Source organism: Prinia subflava, chromosome 16 (genome assembly GCF_021018805.1).
Source record: "Prinia subflava isolate CZ2003 ecotype Zambia chromosome 16, Cam_Psub_1.2, whole genome shotgun sequence".
NCBI lineage: Eukaryota > Metazoa > Chordata > Aves > Passeriformes > Cisticolidae > Prinia > Prinia subflava.
The window spans coordinates 14,770,903-14,789,089 of NC_086262.1; the positions used below are offsets into that span (position 1 = coordinate 14,770,903).

At 61.6% G+C, this 18,187-nt stretch overlaps 2 protein-coding genes across 2 annotated transcripts; one reads left to right on the plus strand and one right to left on the minus strand.

Moving 5' to 3' along the window:
• Positions 1-283: 283 nt before the first annotated feature.
• Positions 284-16,612, minus strand: RNF44 (ring finger protein 44). The gene is given in 13 exon segments (XM_063413516.1): positions 284-3,113; positions 3,337-3,436; positions 3,527-3,648; positions 3,792-3,879; positions 4,015-4,139; positions 4,217-4,378; positions 4,565-4,741; positions 4,915-5,082; positions 5,559-5,775; positions 6,168-6,348; positions 8,890-8,938; positions 8,940-8,994; positions 8,996-16,612. Coding segments are annotated over 13 exon segments (1,821 nt in total). The 5' UTR covers positions 9,310-16,612; the 3' UTR covers positions 284-3,050.
• A 214-nt stretch (positions 16,613-16,826) lies between these two features.
• LOC134559282 (uncharacterized) lies at positions 16,827-17,864 on the plus strand. The gene has a single exon (XM_063413899.1). The coding sequence runs from the start codon at positions 16,827-16,829 to the stop codon at positions 17,862-17,864; it is 1,038 nt and encodes a 345-aa protein (XP_063269969.1).
• The last annotated feature ends 323 nt before the right edge of the window (positions 17,865-18,187 follow it).

Here is an 18,187-nt window from a genome sequence, read left to right on the forward strand (position 1 = left end):
GGGAATGCTGGAGCGACCAAGGGAGCTCTGCTGTCCCGGGATAGCAGCCAGGACTTTCCCATCTCTGTGCAAGCTGTGAGGGGTCTCCAGGTGGGAAGGAGGGGGTCTGTGGTGCTGCTCAAACCCAGATCCTGCTGGGGCAGAGCATCCAGCCACTCCCTTCTCCCACCCTCGGGCTCTCCAAGCCTCTCTCCAGGGCCCTTCCAGCTGCAGCAGCTCCTTCCCATCCCTGGCCCCCACACTTCCCCTCACGCCCCCATGGAGACAAGAGCTGGGGCCAGCGTGTTGGTATACATCATACATTTATTAGTGAATATCCCTCTCAAAATCAGCCACAACATTAAAAAAAATAATGATTGCACTACTTGGTCAAGCAGAACTAGCAACTTTCATTTTAAAAAAAGTACAAATCTGTTAAAAATTTCAATCAGTATAATACACATATATATAATACAACATACTAGTTATGTTAAATGCTACAAAACCAATATGATTCCAATGGAATGGAAAAAAACAAACACTTTTAGAGCTTTAAGAACCTTTTTTTTCTATATATTAGCCTTTTTTCAAATACATACATGGGAAAAATGAGGTAACTGTAAAATGTGCAAGTAACAGAGCAAAAAAAATTATATATATATATTTATATATATATATATATATATAAAAACTTTCTAACACAGAACACACGTCCTAGCACCTTCCGGGGAGCCGCGGGGAACGCGGGGGTCCCACCGGAGGGCCCGGGGACTGGTATAATAGAACAGTAAACAGTCCACTATCCCACCACAGGAATTCATTGGTAAACAGTGGTATCTACAGCGCAGTCAGCAATCACAAACACCCTAAATAATTGTTTTTTAGTATTTTTTTTTTGTCATTTTTTCTTTTTGTTATTTTTTTTTAAATGATACTTTTAGCTGCTCATTGGAATAAATTCTGCAGCACACGAGCTGTGAGCTTTCGAGTCGCCGTCAAAGGACCGTAAGGCTTTCCTGGCTCCCTGGGCACCGCGAGGGCGGGAGGGGAGGAGGGGGGCGTCTCCGGGGGCGCGAAGCCGGGGACTCCTTTGGTTATCTGTCACTGAGTGAGGGACGGGGAGGGGGCCGGGGTCCTGCCCAAGGGGCACCGAGCCCAGCGGTGCCAGCGCCCGCGCCAGGGCGGAGCGGGTGGCGCCGGGCCGGGGCCCTCGGCGCTCCGCATGGAGGGCGGCCGCCGGAGAGGTGGGACAGGGCGGCGAGGGGGAGCTGGCCCGTAGCCCCCCGCCGCTCGTCGCCCCCCGCGCCCGACCGGGCAGTGTCCGGGGCCGGCCCACCGGTGGCTGGCACTGCCCTCCGGCCCTCAGCGTGGGCAACACCATGGTGCCCACCCGTGTGCCAGGCGCGGCCCCTCACCTCGCACCCGACCGAGCCACCGCCGGGGGCCAGCCCCGCGCCTGCCCCCCGCCCCGCGGGGAGCCGCCCCCTCCCGCCCCGGTCCCTTGCACACGCCGCCGCCGCGGGCGCGGACCCCGCGGGGACGGCCCTGAAAGTCTCACGGTCCTGCTGTGGCGTTGCGGACATGTGCAGTACAGTGCATGGCAGTATCAGCTGAGCACAAAAACCCCTCTCCCCACCCCCCCTCACCCCACAGCCGGCTAGACGTAGCCAAGACCACGTTCCAAGCTGGTCAGACATGCATGCATATTTGTGAACATTTACATAGGGCTGGCGTCCGCTCGGAAGCTCCCAGGCGTCAGCGACGCGCCAGGAGGGGAGGGCGGTGCTCTCACCACCACCCCTGCCACCGCCTCCCGTCACCCTCCTCGCTAATTAATCATGCAAAACAACGGCCACGCGGGATTGATGGAGCCGGGCGGCGGCGTGGCGGCTTCTCCCCCGGCCCCTGCATGGGCAGGGGGGATACGGTGGCAAGGGGACCGCTCACAGCTTCCCCCGCACCAGCCGGGCCAAGGCCAGGGTAGCATTGAAAATTCTCCACGAGGTTGTGAATAAAACCTCCCCTGCTCTGGGGGCCGCCCAGCCGGCCCCTCGCTGCCCACCAGCCGGGGAAACCGCGCCGTCCAGCCAGCAGGACGGGGCGTGGGGCTACCTTGATTTACGTCGTCGGGACAGAGAAATGAGCAGGAGCCGGGGGCTAGGCAGCACTCCGGGGACACCACATGCCCAAAGCCCTAGGGATGGGGTTGGTGACTCCTCCTCAAGCTTGGCTGCCTTGTGGGATGCCACATGGCCTGGCCCCGGGAGCTGCGCTGGCCAGGCACAGGGGAATGAACAGGGAGAGGGGCCAGGGCTCCGCCAGCACCATCCTCCCACTGGCAAAAGACCCCAAGCAGCCATAGCCCGCTGGGGCTCCCCAGGGCAGCCGAGGCAGGAGAGGCCGTGCCAGGCTGCGCACAGGAGCGGGGACAGAGGCATTCCTGTGTTCCTGCCTTTCTGCCCCAGCCATGCCGCGGGGTTGCTGGTGTCCCACCTTGGCCGCACTCCGCCAGCCACCTCCTCCGGCTGTCCCCGGGGCCGGGGTGCCGCCGGCATCACACCCTCAGCGCTCCCTCCTCTCCTCCCCGCGTCCTCGAGAGCAACGCCGAGGGGAGGAGCCGTCTGCATGCCCCTAGGGCAAACGGCCAAGGAACCAAAAACGTGATGGAAATGAAAAGGAAACAAGGAAAAAAAAAAAACTATCGTAAAAAAAAATAGTGACAAAGAGAAAAACCACTAATTCCCTAGCAGAGTACAAAGACCTGGAAAGTGATGGAGCAACAACAGCGTCTTTGGAGCGCAGAGGGCACGGCCACGCACCTCCCGCCTCCAGCACAACACGATTCGGGGCCCTGGGAGCGCAGCGGGCAGGCGTCCGGCCGAGTCCGTGCCCCGGCGGGGAGGAGGAGGGCTGGCCGGGAGCCCGGGCTGCTCAATGCTCACCACATCCGAGGAGAGGCTTTGGGGAGGGGGGGTAAGCGCAGGGTCAGGCCCCAGCAGCGGGCAGCGGCCCCCGCCCGAGCCCGGCGTCCTTGTCCTCTAGTGAATTGTGCGGCACAGCGCCCGCCAGCCTCAGTCCGCCTCCCGCTGCACCTCCGACGCGTCCGCCCGGCAGATCGGGCACGTGCGGTTTGCCTGCGGGCAACGAGAGACAGGGGCAAGTGAGCGGCACCTCTGGCATTCACTGGACCCACCACGCACCGCTGGCAAGGCTGGAACCACATCCCAGGAGTGGCTTATCCAGCCCTGCAGTGCTTGGCCCCAGCTGCCAGCGCACGCAGACCACCCAAAAGGCAGCACCCCATACCCACAGCATCCCAAGGAGGCGCCCTGCTCCCCACACAGGCACAGGCAGTACCTTTAACCATTTGTCGACACACTTGGCGTGGAACTCGTGGTTGCAGGGCAGGACGCGGAGAAGCTGCCGGGCCTCAAAGTCACTGAAGCACACGACGCACCTGGGGGAAGCAGCCATGAGTACAGCCCCACTGCCAGCCACGGCCCCTGACCCCCACCAGGCCCCCCATGTACACCCCGAGCCCACTCACAGGGTCTGCTCAGACTGGTGGCTCTCGGGGTTGAAGCGGTAGGACGGGAGGTGCTCAATGTCTGCTTTGGTGAGTCCCCGTGGCTTGGCCTCCCCCAGCCGCTCAGCCAAGTTCAGCAGTGCCTGGAGGGAGATGCAGAGGCCGCCTCAGCTCATCTCATGTTCTCACACAGCACCTCTGCAGGCTCTTGCCTCCCAGCAGAGCAATCAGCAAACCCCCCCCAGCTCTCCCATCCTATCACTGTGGGGAAGCCAGGCCGACGCACCTCGTAATTCTCCATCTCCACATCATCCACGTCCAGGTCTAAGCTGATCGTGGGCCCCACGGCTGTTGGCGACACAGGAAGCATAGAACTGGAGGGGGAAGGACAGGGCAGTCAGCGTGCAGCCACAAACCACAACGTCCACCTGTGCCAACACAGTGCCACTGTGGCCCCCACCGTGCAACCCCTGCCCTGTGCATCCTACAACATCCCCAGCAGTACTCACAGGAAATAGGGCAGGAAGCTCGGATAGTATGGAGGCGGCGGCGGAGGGGGTGGCGGTGGGGGCAGCGCCTGTTGCAGCCGGTACCGCTGGGTGTTCAGCCGCCGGGGCATCATGTGGGGGTATGGCTGCGGGGACAGACGGGGCACTCAGAGTCATGCCAGCCCCACGGTGTCCCCAGCCCCTCCCCAGGACGGGGACTCACCACGCCAAACGGCAGTTCTTGGTGCAGCGGGTCGTGGGGGAGGTAATGCAGCGGCATGGAGGGCGACAGTGTGGGGGCATGGTGAGACGGAGGGTATGTGAAGCCTGCGATGGGGTGCTGTTCCCCTCGCAGGTCCACGTCATTGTCTATCCTCTGCAGAGGCTGTGGGGGAAAGAGTCAGGCTGGGAGGAGCATCCCAAATTACACCTCCCCAAAGCTATGAAGACAGAGGGACTCTGGGCACCCTGCCCACCACCCCCAGCTTAGACCCACAGGGGTTGCAGAAGGACAAGACCCCAAGGTGGTGGGTGCATCCCGTCCCCAGCCCGTCCCTCCACCCCAACTCACCATACGTGGATGCTGGGCTTGGAGAGGTACAAACTGGCCCAGGGGGGCCATGTGGGGCGGCTGGTGGGGGGGCACTGGCGGCGGGGGTGGGTGCAGGATGTAATGGTCGCTGGAGATGATGGGGGGGAATGTCTGGTAGGAGACGGGAAGCTGTTGCATGGCACATGCCTGAATCAGCTGTGGGGAGAGACAGAGAGAAAAACATGGGTCAGACACCCCTGCCTCCTCCCCAGGGCCTCCAAAGGACCCTGTGCTCCCAGAAACTCGCACTACCAGTGGGCTTGGGTACCCACAAGAGCTCTGGGCAATCACAGCCCAGGCTGTCCCCAGGCGCCCCCGCTGTGACTCACCGGGGGTGGGAGGCAGCAGAGCGGGTAGTGCTGTCCACTGAACATCACTGAGCATGCTGGGAGCTGCTGGGTGCTGCACCCAGGGATGTGCTGGCCAGCGTGGATGGGGAAGCCTTGTGTCGTTACGGTGGTAACCGTGTAGGAGAGAGGGACAGGTCCCTGGTGCACCTAAGGACAAGGTGCCGAGGGCACGGTCAGGGTACAGCCCTGTCTGAGCTGTCCTGTCCTGACACAGGGCACTCAGCACTGGGACAAAACAGCTGGCATGCCCATCCCGCTGGTGTGGCCAGAGGAACTGGCTGAATGACGGCTCAACTTGAGGGAGTTTTGGACCCCTCTTTCCTCCACACGGACAGGCTGACACAGCCTCCAACACATCACCTTTTCATGGATTATGATGACAGTTGTCACATGAACAACCCTACCAGGGGACTGTCCCCAGCCCCTGGGAGCAGGGACCACCCTGGACATACCCAGCAGGCAGAGCAACCCCAAGATTTAGATCTCGGAGAACCAGAGCATCAGCAGGCTCAGGGCTGGGTGATCCCAGAAGAGACCCGGGGACACATCACCACTCCAGACACCAGCCCCAGGAACACCACAGAATCACACTTCAGAGCAGGATTGGGGGCTGCAGCACCTACCTGGTCATGCAGATCCACCATGAATGGGTTCTGGTGGGGTGGGTGAGCAGCTGGGTGAAGCATTCGTGGCGGCGTGCTGGGAAGAGCGTAGGCACGGGGCTCATCTACAGGGATGTGCGGCTGCTGGGGGAAGGCAGGGTGCACCTGGGGCTCATCCTGGCCCAGCAGGGTTGCCAGAGGTCGGTCGCGTCGTCCCCACTGACGCCTGGCAGAGGGGCTGTGGGGCCACCGCAGGAGAGAAACAGAGCAGGAGTGACCCCCCAGGCCAGAGGGGCACCATAGCCCCAGGCAGGATGGCTACAGGAAGATCAGCGCCGGCCCAGTGCCTAGGGTGAGATGCTCAGGGCATTGTGCCAGGCCACCTCAGGCTGGACCGCTCCAAAACCAGCTTCTCTGCTCACCCTGCAAGTGCCCTCTCCATGTCCGCAGCATAAAAAGGACCCCTGCTCCCCAGGGACCCCTCATCTGGGCCAGGTGGATGTGCTTCCCTGTCAGTGTCCCCCCAGGCCCCACTGGGAGCTGGTGCCTCACCCCAGCAGGACCAGAGAACCGGCCCCACGTCCCCCTGTGCCACAGGGGACGGGGCTCCACGCCACCCTGCACCCGTACCTTCGCCGGAGGTGGTCGGGGCTGCTGCAGGGTCCCCCTGAGAAACGGCGCTGGGCAAAAGGGGCAGAGGGCGGCCGCCTATTCACTGCCAGTTCCCATGGTCGCATTGGTGACGGCGGGAGGCGGATGGGCACGCGGGATCTCAGGCTCCAGGCAGGGCAAGACACCAGCACCTTGAATTCTGCAAGGGGGACAGCAGGTCACGGCACTGTCCCGCCACCGCTCAGGCTGCTGCTCCATCCTCACAAGGATGGTGATACAGATTGCTGGAGCTCTTGCTGCTCCTCCACCTAGAGCTGCACCCACCCCACCTCCTGGGGCTGGATATGGCCCTGAGAGGGGCTAGGAAGAGCATGTCCCCAACCCCCTCGTTACTGTCCCTCCCCTTCATGGGTCACCCCTCATGCACAACACAGACACAGAGAGAGAGAAAGAGAGAATGAGAGAAGCACTTATTTTTGGCACAAAGGAAAGAAAGTGATGAAGAGCCCTGTGGCTGTGGCAGCATCCCAGCCTGCTCACCGGCCAACAGGGAGCCTGAACATGACATGGGGAGTTTCCAGCAGGTCCTTGATCTGCTCTGGGGCGTGCTCTTTATTGCTGAGCTCCTGCACATCCTACTCTGGAGTAACACTGCTGCCCCAGTCACAGGGGATGGTGGTGGCAGCAGGTCTCCTGGCCCTTCTCTGTCAGGGCTGTGCACTTCAACTCCCTGCAGCAAACAGGGTTCAGCCACACGTCCCTACAGAGCAGGGGATAAGCATGGGCTCTGCTGAAGCCAAGCAGGCAGCTCTGTTCCCCAAGCTGCTCCACATGGCAGTGGGAACACTGCCCCTGCCCCCTCTCCCCTCCTGCACCCAGCCTGACTGGTGTTCCTGCACAAGAGCCCCCTCCCAGGACACAATGGAGCCTGGCATTGCACAGAGGAGACATCTGCATTTGGGGCTGGGCTTCCCCAGACTCTGCTTTCCAAGGTCCCAAAAAGGTCTTCCTTGGCTCCATGTGTCTCCAAGATCCTCCCTGGGTACCCTTCCATTGCCCAGCTTCCTTCGGCCTCCACAGCACCAGGCCATGGCCTTGGTGCCACAGCCTACATGCCCCTAAATCCAGCTCACTGCAGGCTGGTGAGGTCCCCCCCCAAAGCAGCTTCTTCAGCCCCACCTCCTCCTCAGTGGCCATGGCAAAGACACACCAGGGACAGGAAAGATGCTCCGGGGACCTTGAGCCTGGGGAATGCTGCTCAGCCCGGCAGGGAGAAGCTGCAATGTTACTTTTGGGTGACGGGTATCAACAACCACTGAGGTAAGTCCTGTGCCACACACAAGTCTCTTCTTAACCTCACCTTCATCTCCACACTACTGTGGAAGCTGAAAGCAATTTTCTCTCTTTGTTTTGGTAAGAAAACGAAAAAAAGCAAAAGCCACAGGCTGAGCCCCCCCACCTGTCTGTGACTGTCACCAGGGAAGGGGGTGTGCCTGAACAGGAGGTTCCCTCCACAGGGAATTTATTCTGCCCACCTCAAAGCTCTACGTGGCTGCAATATGCCCCTGAATGGGCTGGGGGCCAGAATGCAGCAAGAACCCAGGTTTAGCCCCGCTCTGAAGAAGCCTCTCTGAGGTGTTACTGCTTCCAGTTCCACATCCTCACTCTCAGAGCACACGTGGTGCCACGGCTCTGTGCGATCCAGGGGGCACCTTCCAGACCAGGCACCACAGTGATGGGGAGGGCAGCACGTCCACAGAGGAACACTGAAGCCATACAGGGGCTTGCCTGTTCCTGGGACCTCCAGAGTGGGGGCTGCCAGCGCTCCTGGAACCCCAGGATGGCATCCCGAAGCAGGACGACACCCTTGATAGTGCTGGCCCGGCCCTTGTCCGGCCACAACCAGCATCCATAAGGTACTACCCTCCTGTCCCAAGTGGGCAGACCCGGCTCCCTCCGCACCCGTGTCCCGAAGCCAGCGGCCACGCCGGGCAGGGTGACCGTGACCCCGCGGAGGCCACCGCAGCTCCGAATCGAAGGAGATCGCGGTCCCGCAGCCCCTCGGAGGGGCGGGGGGAGGCGGCTCCCGAGCCCCGCCGAGAACAAAGTTAGCAGCGCGCCAGCGCTCACGCCCGGTGCCATCTGCTCGGGCAGAGCCGGGCTCCGGGACTGCCGGGGGAGCCGCCCGCCCCGGGGGTCCTGCCGCCCCGCTGCCACCCGCCGCCGGCTCCGTCCCGGCACCCTGAGCTCTCCCGTAGCCCCTTCCCCGCCGTTCCCACCCGAGAGCGGCCAGCTCCCCCGGGAGCGGGGTCACCGCTGGCCCCGCCGCACCGGCAGCCCCTTTGGAAGGCAGACCCCGACCCCCAACCCCCATCTCCAGACCCGACCCGAACCCGACCCTGGGTGTCCGGGACGGCGGCGCACGGCGGGGCGAGCGGCACATCCCGGAGCGCTCCGCCGGAGCTCCCCATCGTGAGGAACCCCGGGGAGGAACCGCGGCCACCGGCACCCGGGAGCGCACCCCAGCCCGCGCCCCTCGCCGCGGAGCCCTGTCGGTGCCGGTGCGGAGCTGTGGCTTTAAGAGCGGCCGCTCCGGGGCCATGTGCTCGGCGCCAAACAAAAGCAATAACAAAGGCGGCCGCCGGACCCCGCCGCCGCCGCCCGTGGCAGGTGCTGTCGGGGGTCCGGGGGGCGGCCCCCGCCCCCGCCCCGCTCCCGCCTCCCCCCGGCCCGCACGTACCTGCACCGATGGCCTGGGCCGCCGCTCCGGTGCCGCTGCGGCGCCCCCGCCCCCTCCCTCCCGCCGCTCTTTGTTCGCCGACGCCGGGCCCGGGCCTGCCCCCCCCGCCGGCCCGCCGCCGGCCCTCCCCTCCCTCCCTCCCGCCCGCCTCCCGCCGGGCCGGCCCCCTCCCCGCCGCCGCTGTTTCCGGTGCCTCTTTGTTTTCCGCGGCGCGGAGCGGCAGCGGCGGGCCGGGGTGCGCGGGGGGTGCGTGTCCCTTTAAGAGGCGGCGGGACGCACCGGACCGAGTCCCAGCGCCCGGGGCACCGGGGGCGCGCGCGGCTGGCGCGGGGGGAGCGGGGGGCGGCCGGGGGCACCGGGGGGGGGCGGCGCGGCGCGCGCGCGTCCCACGTGACCAGGCGTGTCACGGTCCGCAGCCATCTTGGAGCGCGGGGCCGCCACGCGGGGCAGCGACCCCGGCCCGGGACCACCGGGGCTGGCCCTGAACGGGGGCACCGGGCACCCACCGCCCTTCTCAAGCGGCCCGGTGCCGCCACCGCCCACAGTGCCCCGCTGGGACAGGCCTTAAGCCCGGTGGCACCGTACCTTCGGCTGTGCCCCCGCATCACTCCCGGGCCCCTGCGCACCGAGCTGGCAGCTCCGTGGGCCCGGTGGGCAGCGGGAACGGCGGCCCCGTGTGCCCGGGAGTCGGCGTGCTTCTGTGCCGGTGGGCACAAAAACCCGGGGGTGGGGAAGCAGGGGCTCGGCTCCCCAACACCTCCCGCACTCGGACGGGGGCACGGAGCAGCTGCTCCCCTCCCGCTCCGCACATCGAGCCCTTTGCCCGCACCGACGGCTATCCCAGGGCACCTGTAGCCAGTTCAAACTTTCATGCACCAGAAAAGCCCCTTCTGCTTCAGAAAAGCCTCCTGTTCTCTCAAATTAATTAAGAAGCAGGAACTACTCGGACCATCTCCTGCACACACCTGGATCTCACCTGAGTGAGTCACCCTAACGCTTAGAGCTGGGCACGGAGAGGCAGAGGCACCGGCTCCCCGGGCGCTGCACACCGGGAGGCCGAGCCACCGCCTCCCGGTGTGTCCCGGCAGCACAGCTCGGGCACCACTCAAATCCCCGTGCTCAGGACAGCGCATCGCAGCAGCTTCACTCAGCGCCAGATGCTGCATCTGAGCCAAATTTCCCCCGGTTACAACGCACACTTAGAAATTCCCAGGTAGGCGAGCGAGCCAGCCGGCAGCCCTGATGTAATGCCTATAAACCAGCCCTCCCCTGACAGCTGGGCTTTAAAGTGCTAACAACCAAAAGGGAGCTAATTAATTTGTAGCATCACCCCTTTCAAAGAAAACCTCAGATCGACGATTTAACAATTCAGTGGCTCATTGTTGCAATGAGCAGTCAGATTCAGCTTTGCCCGATTCCAGCCCTGTGCCAGGTCCCTTCAGGCCCTTCACAAGGTTCTCACCTCTTCACCCCGCATCCAGGCGTGCAGGAGGAGCTACACCAGGCTCAAGGATCCTCCAGGATACAGAGCATTCTGGGGCAAGATCCCTCTACCATGATTGTCAGTAGCACCACAGCCAACTGCTTCTGTCCCCATAGTAGGGGACACACAGGACAGGAAGGTAGCACAGCAGGGCAGAACTATGATGGTGTCAGAGCCACGCACTCAGGCAAGAACTCCAGCAGGAAGAGCCAAAGGATTGAATCAGCCCAAACCTGAACAACCACCCTCCAGGTCTGTTCCACTACAGCCTCTTTGCTCCAGCAGCTGGGGACTACAGGGAAGAAAGAGAAGGAAAACAGCGCTCTGCCCTTTGACCTTGCCATTGTTTGTGGGCAGAGGCAGCACTGCAACTTCACAAGGCTGCCAGGACATGGTCTGAATCTGGGCAGAGCACTGGCAGCAGGCAGAGGCCACAGATGGTGGGTATCTGTGCAGATACTCCCTTCCAGAGCTGCCCCAGCATCACCAGCTCCCCTGCGAGCAGCAGCTATCGATGTCCTCAGGATGGCATCAGGAGAAGCCATCGATGGAACTCAGCTCACACGCTGTTCACGCTCCCTGCCCAGCCAGGCTGGATCGTTCCCCTGGCACAGCCACACTGCACACGGCTGTGCCCAGTGAGGATGGGGCACCACACATCCAGCCACAGCATCAGAGCATGTGGAAACAGCTCTGCCCACACTGTATCAGGGACACAGCCATGCACACAGACACCAGCACTGCCCCAAGTACAGAGCTCTGCCTGAAAAGCCATGTGAGGGGCCCAAATGATGCTACAGCAAGGCTGGTCAGCACTTTGGGGCCAGGACAAGAGATCCCAGTCCAGCCACAGAGACCTGTGACACCCCCGGTGAGTGGGACAGCCTGTAAGCCTTAGAAAGCACTCCACCTGCAGGGGCTGCTCAGGCTGAACCTGGCTGCTCTACAGCCGACAGGTGGCCCATCCTTTCCTTCAGGATAGCCAGGGGCCAGCAGGACAAAGTCTCCCTGAGCCCAGACTCTTTAAGAGACCATCTGCTGCCACAGACATGCCACCTCCCTTGCCCCATATATGGGTCAGGTCTCACACAGGATTAGCCAGGGTGATCCAGTGGTGAGAGCACATCTCCCACCAGAGGCTTGGTGTGTCCTGTGTTCTCCCTGACACTCAGCATGCCAATAATTCACCTCCACGTTCTCCTGGGCCTCTCACACAAGTCCAGGGAGAGAAAGAGGCCCCAGATCCTTCTCTTTTCCACCCAAGGCCTCGTAAAAGAACATGAAGAAACCAGCACCAAGAACACAGAAGCTCTCAGACTGCAGGAAGGGAGGAGCAGCAGGAGTGTCCCTACTCTATCCAAGGCCCAACACAAGCACCAGAGGACATGGGACACCCCAACATCAGTAGGGTGAAGCGCTTCACCGTGGATATGGGGGAGCAAGGAGCTCCCTCCCTGCTCCACACAGCCGGTGGAGCCGAGTTCACTGGCAGTGGAGGCAGGACGCCTCCGCCGCGATCACACGCCACCCACTCCCACCCCCAGGCTGACAGCACTCCCATCAAACGCCTCCAGCCACACACACGTGGAGGATGCTGACATGAGGAGCGAGTAGCTGCACAGGCAGCGGAACTGATAACGCCCAGTTTCCTGTCGATCTCTCCCACGTGGATTCTCTGATGTCTAATAGCATGGCTGAGCTGCACTGCAGAGGGAGAACTAGCAGCGCCTTCCTCCCCAAAGGAGCCTGTAGCAATCCAAGACCTCATAAGCAGCATCCACACCTGACACCTACCCCAGCTGACACCACCCAGCAAGTTCAAAGCAGAGTGAACACTCACAAATAAACACTAAGCTTGCAACAAGCCTTCACTTCCTTAGGACAGGGTAAATAATCTGCAGAGATCTCCACCTTCCTTCGTTTGCCCTAGAAATACCAGCACAACCTGAATAGTATGACCAGAAGGCTGCAGGGGCAGCAACTGGGTCCAGCTTGGCCACCTCTGTAGCTCAGCAGCATCATGGAATGGGTTGGGTCCTCCTCTCTCCTGGGTGGCCTCTTCCTTCTCCCCTGAACAGAAGAACGCTGAACTACACACACCTCTGTCTGCCCAGGCATCTTGCAGGAGCCACTTCCACAGCTCAGTTGCACATGGGTGGGAGGAAAAAAGCAAATGTTACCATGTCCATCCCCTGCTCCTGCTGCCTGAGGAGCCTCCCTGGTCCTTCTTTTCCTTCCTACTACAAGACACTGCTCTTCAGGACTCCATACTCCTCTGCCCTTCACTTTTAGTTCTCATTTCAGACTGCCCTTTCCTAAAACAGATCTCGCCCCAATGTCCTGGGGCAGAGCCAGCTCAGGGAGGAGGGATCACCCCTCTTTCCCTTCCCCACACAGCATCCCTGAGTCCCCAGCTCATCTGTCACCTCTCCACAAGCATCTCTGAGTCTAGCCTGGTCTCTACATGCTGTGGACAGTGTTAATGGCATCTGTCAAGTGAGCAGCCAAGGGCAGGAGGGGCCAGGCTCCAGACACCTTCCCCACTGCTCTCCACTGCACTCGGCCAGAGCAGCTCCTGCAAAAGGACACAGGCAGAGCCAGGAGCTGGTGGATGGCAGAGAGCAGTTTTGTTACCATTCAGCAAAATGAAGCGTCTCTTGAAAGTACTAGTGACAGTCAGGAAGTTGGGCTGGGTGGTTTGTTTTGCATTTTAAGAAGCCTGCAGGGACACCGACAACCTGCAACGATCATTTTCAGGAAGGAGTTCAGAGAAACTCATGATTTTCAGCAACCATTTACACTCCTTTGTCCTTGATTAAAAAACTGCCAAGAGGCTGCTTACAAGATGCACCAAAAAAGGGAGTGACCACTTCCCTAAGTGCAAAGGAGGTTTGCTGCAATACGTCCCCGTACATCACTCAGAGAGCCCCACACCAGTGCCCGAGGTTGGTTTTAAGAGCAAAAACATGACTTTCAAGCTGACAGCCCCCGCGCACAAAGCACAACTGTGCAGTGACAAGAGAGCAGCCTGGGGCACAGGAGCTGCCTGACCTCTGCTACAGCTCTCAACGGCAGATTTTTATTGTTCACCACTTTCCCAAAGCACAGGCACGGAGAGAAAACCAACTAAGACACTTGGCTCAAAATGCAAACGCAACTAGGGAGCCCCACCAGCACAGTAGGGAAAAGACAACCTGCCGGAGGGGACCGCGCCTCAGCATTGCCAGGGTTGGAGGAAGAAGGAGCAGAACATGAGCCCTCCCTTCCCAGGGGCAACAGCGAGAGATGCCAGAGGCCTGGATCACCTGAGAGAAAGCAGCTCCTAACACAGTACTGCAGGCCAGTCCTCTGCTCTGCATGGTTGAGCTAAAAACCTTCATCCTGCTTTCCAGGGTAGCCAAGGAAGACCCAGAACTACAGCTCTGCAGCCAGTGAGAGCAGGTCTCCGGGGACCAGCCTGCAGCTGGAAAATAATATTCCCAAGGCCTGCAACGAGTGCTGCTTGTTGGAGACACTGCTCAACCTCACCCTCTGCCATGCACACAGCAAAATGTGGAACCCTCCCAAACCACCTCACTCCAGAAAACCCAGACATGACACACTGGACATGGTCTGCTTATGCCCTCCAGGAAACAGCTCCTGCCCTGAAACACTGAGGACTTGCAGGTGCAAGGGTGGAGGAAAGGATAAGGACCATGATGCAGCTCTGCTGCCCAGAGAGTCAGCAGGCTGGCTTCTCCCAATATCCTTGTGAGCAAACAGCACAGATCCTCACTGCTCCCCTCTGGAACTGACCTGTCTCAGGGAGCCACGCAACATCCTCATGCAGCTCCATGACAGCAGGGCTCAGGGCTTGGCTCTCACAAGTTCCTGCATCAATGTTGGAGGGCTCTGGGAGAGCTCCCCAGCACCAGCAGCTTCCTTGGATGTTTTAGCAGCCTCTGGACACATCAGACTGGCACTCTAAGGGCTGTGCCTGCATGGTGGGTACACAAACCTCTTGGCCAACCAGTCACCCATACACAGCAGGTGACAAACCATGTTTCTCCAGACTGGTCCAAGCAGGGAGACAAGGGATAGTGGGAAAATGCTGTGCCCTGGCTTCTCAATAAAGAGGTGAAAACCTCAAAAGCATCCAGAAGCCAGGCTTTTCTGCCGAAAACCAGCGCCGTCCTCCCCAGCTGTGCCCTGCGGCCAGCCTCACGTGACAGAGGAGTGGATGCACACAGGAGGAGTGGCTGTAGTGACAGCGTTACAGCTTGTGTCCAACACACAGCTGAGCCCAGCAAATCCCAGCGCTCTGCAGCTCTCCTTTACAAACTCCACACACTGCGCAGGTACACGAGCGTCAGTGAGAGCTCAGTGCCCACAGCCCCAGGAAAATTATACCTACAGGGAGACAGCCCAGTGAGTACGGGGCTCCCAAACTCTCTGATGTCCACTAGCACAAGGACTGGCACACACCAAGCCCCAGGGACCAAGCAGAGCTGTTCTTACACCAGCCCAAATTGCCCAGGGCTAGCCCTTCTGGTATTTCAGCACAAATACTCCCGGCAGGGAGCAGGAACACCCAGCAGGATAAGCAGGACTTCACCCTGTTTAACTCTGCTCTGAGTGACTTTACATCATTCCCCAGTCCACCCTGGGTGGCAAAACTTGACCAGTTCTGCAGACAACCTGTGAGAAAAGTGCAGCGAGCTGAAGCCCAGCCCTTACCTGCCAGCTGTTATTTCATTCCTCTAACAGGTCCATAAACCAAGGATAATTAAATCTCTCCTAAACTCTCTTCCATTTAAAATAAAAATCTATAGTCCCTATTTCATTAGCTGGCTCTGGGTTTTACAGCTTGATCAATTCCCCTCACAGGGCCCTGGTCCCGGACAGGCAGATGCAAACACGCAGCTTCCAAGGTGTGGATCAATGGGATTTGCAAAGTCTCCTACCCCATTCTTTGTTCCTCGCTCACCAAAGGGAGCCACACAGCACAGCAGGTAGGGACAGTGTGTTTCACTGCTCAGGGGAACACCACTGCCATGTGTGGCTTCAGAGTTACTGCCTGGCAAGAACAGAGGCAGCAGCAACGCTCCCTCTCCAGTGAAGGGCCCCAAGAATGTAGACAGCCATGACCCTAAAGGCCAGCAGGGTGACCTCTCCCTATTTGCTCCACAGTGAAGAGGCACAAAGCTCAGCTCCCACAGCTGACAGCTGGAGTCAGAGCCCACCACAAGCACCAGCTGGGAACCAAGAGCAGCCACCACCTCTCTGACCTCTCTGCACACAAAGTGGAAGAGGCTCATCACTGAGACCCAGGCACACAGGCTCAGTGTTTCCTGCCCTTCCCAGCCCTCTGCTGCTGCCCTGCCACACAACACCTTCCCCCTGCCAGCCTGCCAGGCCAGTAGGCTCCAGATGGCTCTCACCACCCCTGCAAGACTCTCCCTCCGCTGCAGCGGGAGCTTCCAGAGCCTGGCAGCAGATGGAGGGACCACAGCAGCAGCCAGAGCTGCACCAGGCAGAGCCATGGAGTGGACATCAGAGTGCTGATTAGCCCTTGGCCTGGGCCAGCACCCAGGTGCCCCCCAGCACCCATCACATCATTTTCCTCTGTCCCAGGTGCATATCCCTTCGTTCCTCCCACCTTTGCTCAGCCAGAAAGCAGCAGGTTGCCACAGTCCAAGTCCCGTCAGTGCCAGGACACACCATGGTGGCAGCCACAGAGGAAAGGTCCAGCAGCCCCAGCTCTAGTGAGCTCTGCCCTGGCACACAATGCCAGTGGTGGACAGACCACACCACCAGGGCCCAACTCCAGATCTGTACTCAAACCAGCTGGTACTTGCAAGGGGATATCAGGACAGATTTCTGGGACACAAAACAGCCACCACTTGGAGAATGCCCAGCTCCAAGCAAGGCTAGAGAAACAAAGCTTTGCCATCCCACCAAGACTCCTTGCATGGCTGCATGCAGGGAGGTGGCACTGCAGGGAGGTGGCACTCCCTAACACACACAGGTGCCTCCTGCCTCACCTCCCATGCCAACACCTGCCCTGTCTCCACTGGCACCACGTCCCAGTGCAGGGGGGGGATGGAGGGGCCACAGTTCACCTGCTGAACCTAACCCACGGCTCAAGGGGTGTGACACCACCTGGCCAGTGCCAGAGCAGACACCCAAAGGTGACAAACAAAGGCGCCCAGCAGGCACTCCGCATTAGCAGTATTTTTAGACACCACTATGGAGCCGGCCTTATTATTTTCATTGCAACGTGCATAATTACCCGCCATGCACCGCAGTGACATCAGACGCAGCCGGCTCTGCTCCGACAGCTGCTCCTCCTCCTCCCGGGGCTCCTGCCCGGCCCCGGGGACACACCTGCCTCGCCGGGCTCTGCCCTGCGCATCTCCCCGGGCACAGAACCCACCTCCAGGGGGGCTGGAGGTGCTGGGGCGTCAGAGCCGACATGGGCGCAGATGACAGAGGGACAGAACAAGGCACTGGCACAGGACAGCAAGAATGCAAGCGCAGGGATGATCTCTGGAGCTGCAGGCACACACAGCCAGATGTGCTGGAGCATGGGGCCGGTGCAGAGCTGGTGGACAAGGCATCAGCACAAAACAGAGCCGTGCTCCTGGGAAGAGGGGTTGTCCCCAGACGGAGGAACAGCACCTGCCTAACCACAGAGCCCAACTCGTGCCCGGGAGAGCAAAACCTGGAGCGCATCCCAGCTGCCCACAACGCGGCCCCACACACAGCCCACGCTGCCAGCACAGATCCTGGCGGGCCGGTGGCACGGCTTGTGCCACTGCCACCACCCCGGGTGCCACCATCCCCACCCCGTCACTTCGGGCTCATTTGTTTCCTACCTCCTCCCCAGGGACAACTTTCCGAAGAGTTTCACCACTTCCCCTGCCGTCCCCTATCCGACACCGGGGCTTGCCCCGAGCCGGCACAGTTTACCGGGTCCGGGGGAACGGCGGACGGAACACTGCGAGGTGCCAAGCCGGACGAGGACACCGCAGCGGCCTCAGCAGAAGCCCCTGACACCCTCCCGGCCGGGAGACCCCCAGAGCCGGGGCAGGCTCGGACAGCCCCCATAGGCAGCAGCGCTCCGGTTCTCTCCCCGCTGCCCCCCTTGTCCCCGCGGGGCTCCCCCAGCAGCAGGGGCTCCTCCCACCGCCCTGCGGCTGCACCGGGCCTGGCTGCGCTTTACGGCCGCTTCCCCGAACCCCAATGCCCCGGCAGCCGCCACCCCCGCCGGGCATCCGCCCCCTCCGCGCACCGGGCCCGGCCCGGCCGCCCCCGCCGCACCGGGCCGCGCTCGCTCCTCCGCCCGCCGCACCGGGCCCCGCGGCCCTGCATCCGCCCCATCGCTCTGAGCCCTGCCCGCCGCCCTCCCCGTCCCGCTGCCCCGGGGCTGCCCGCCCCCTTCCCCAGCCCCGGGCCCTGCCCTCCGCCTCCCCCTGGTGCCCCGGCCCTGCCCCGCACAGCCCGGGCCTGAGGCCGCCGCCGCGCCCCGTACCTCCGGGAGGCGCGCCCCCGGCGCTCGGTGCCGTGCCCCGGCGCTGCCCGCCGCTCAGCCCGCTCGCATGGCGCGGCGGCCGAGCCCGCCGGGCTCCGTGTCCGTCCCGGTGCCGGTGCCAGTCCCGGTGCCGCTCCCGCTCCGGCCTCAGCCCCGCCTCATGGCGCCCCCGCGCCCGCCGCCCCGATGGAACCGGCCGCGCCGCGCTGCCCCCCCCCGCGCCGTGCCGATGGGCGCGCCCGCCGCCTCCTGCCGTAATGAGCCCAAGAACGGCGCGGCCAAACTGCACGGCGGAGCTCTCC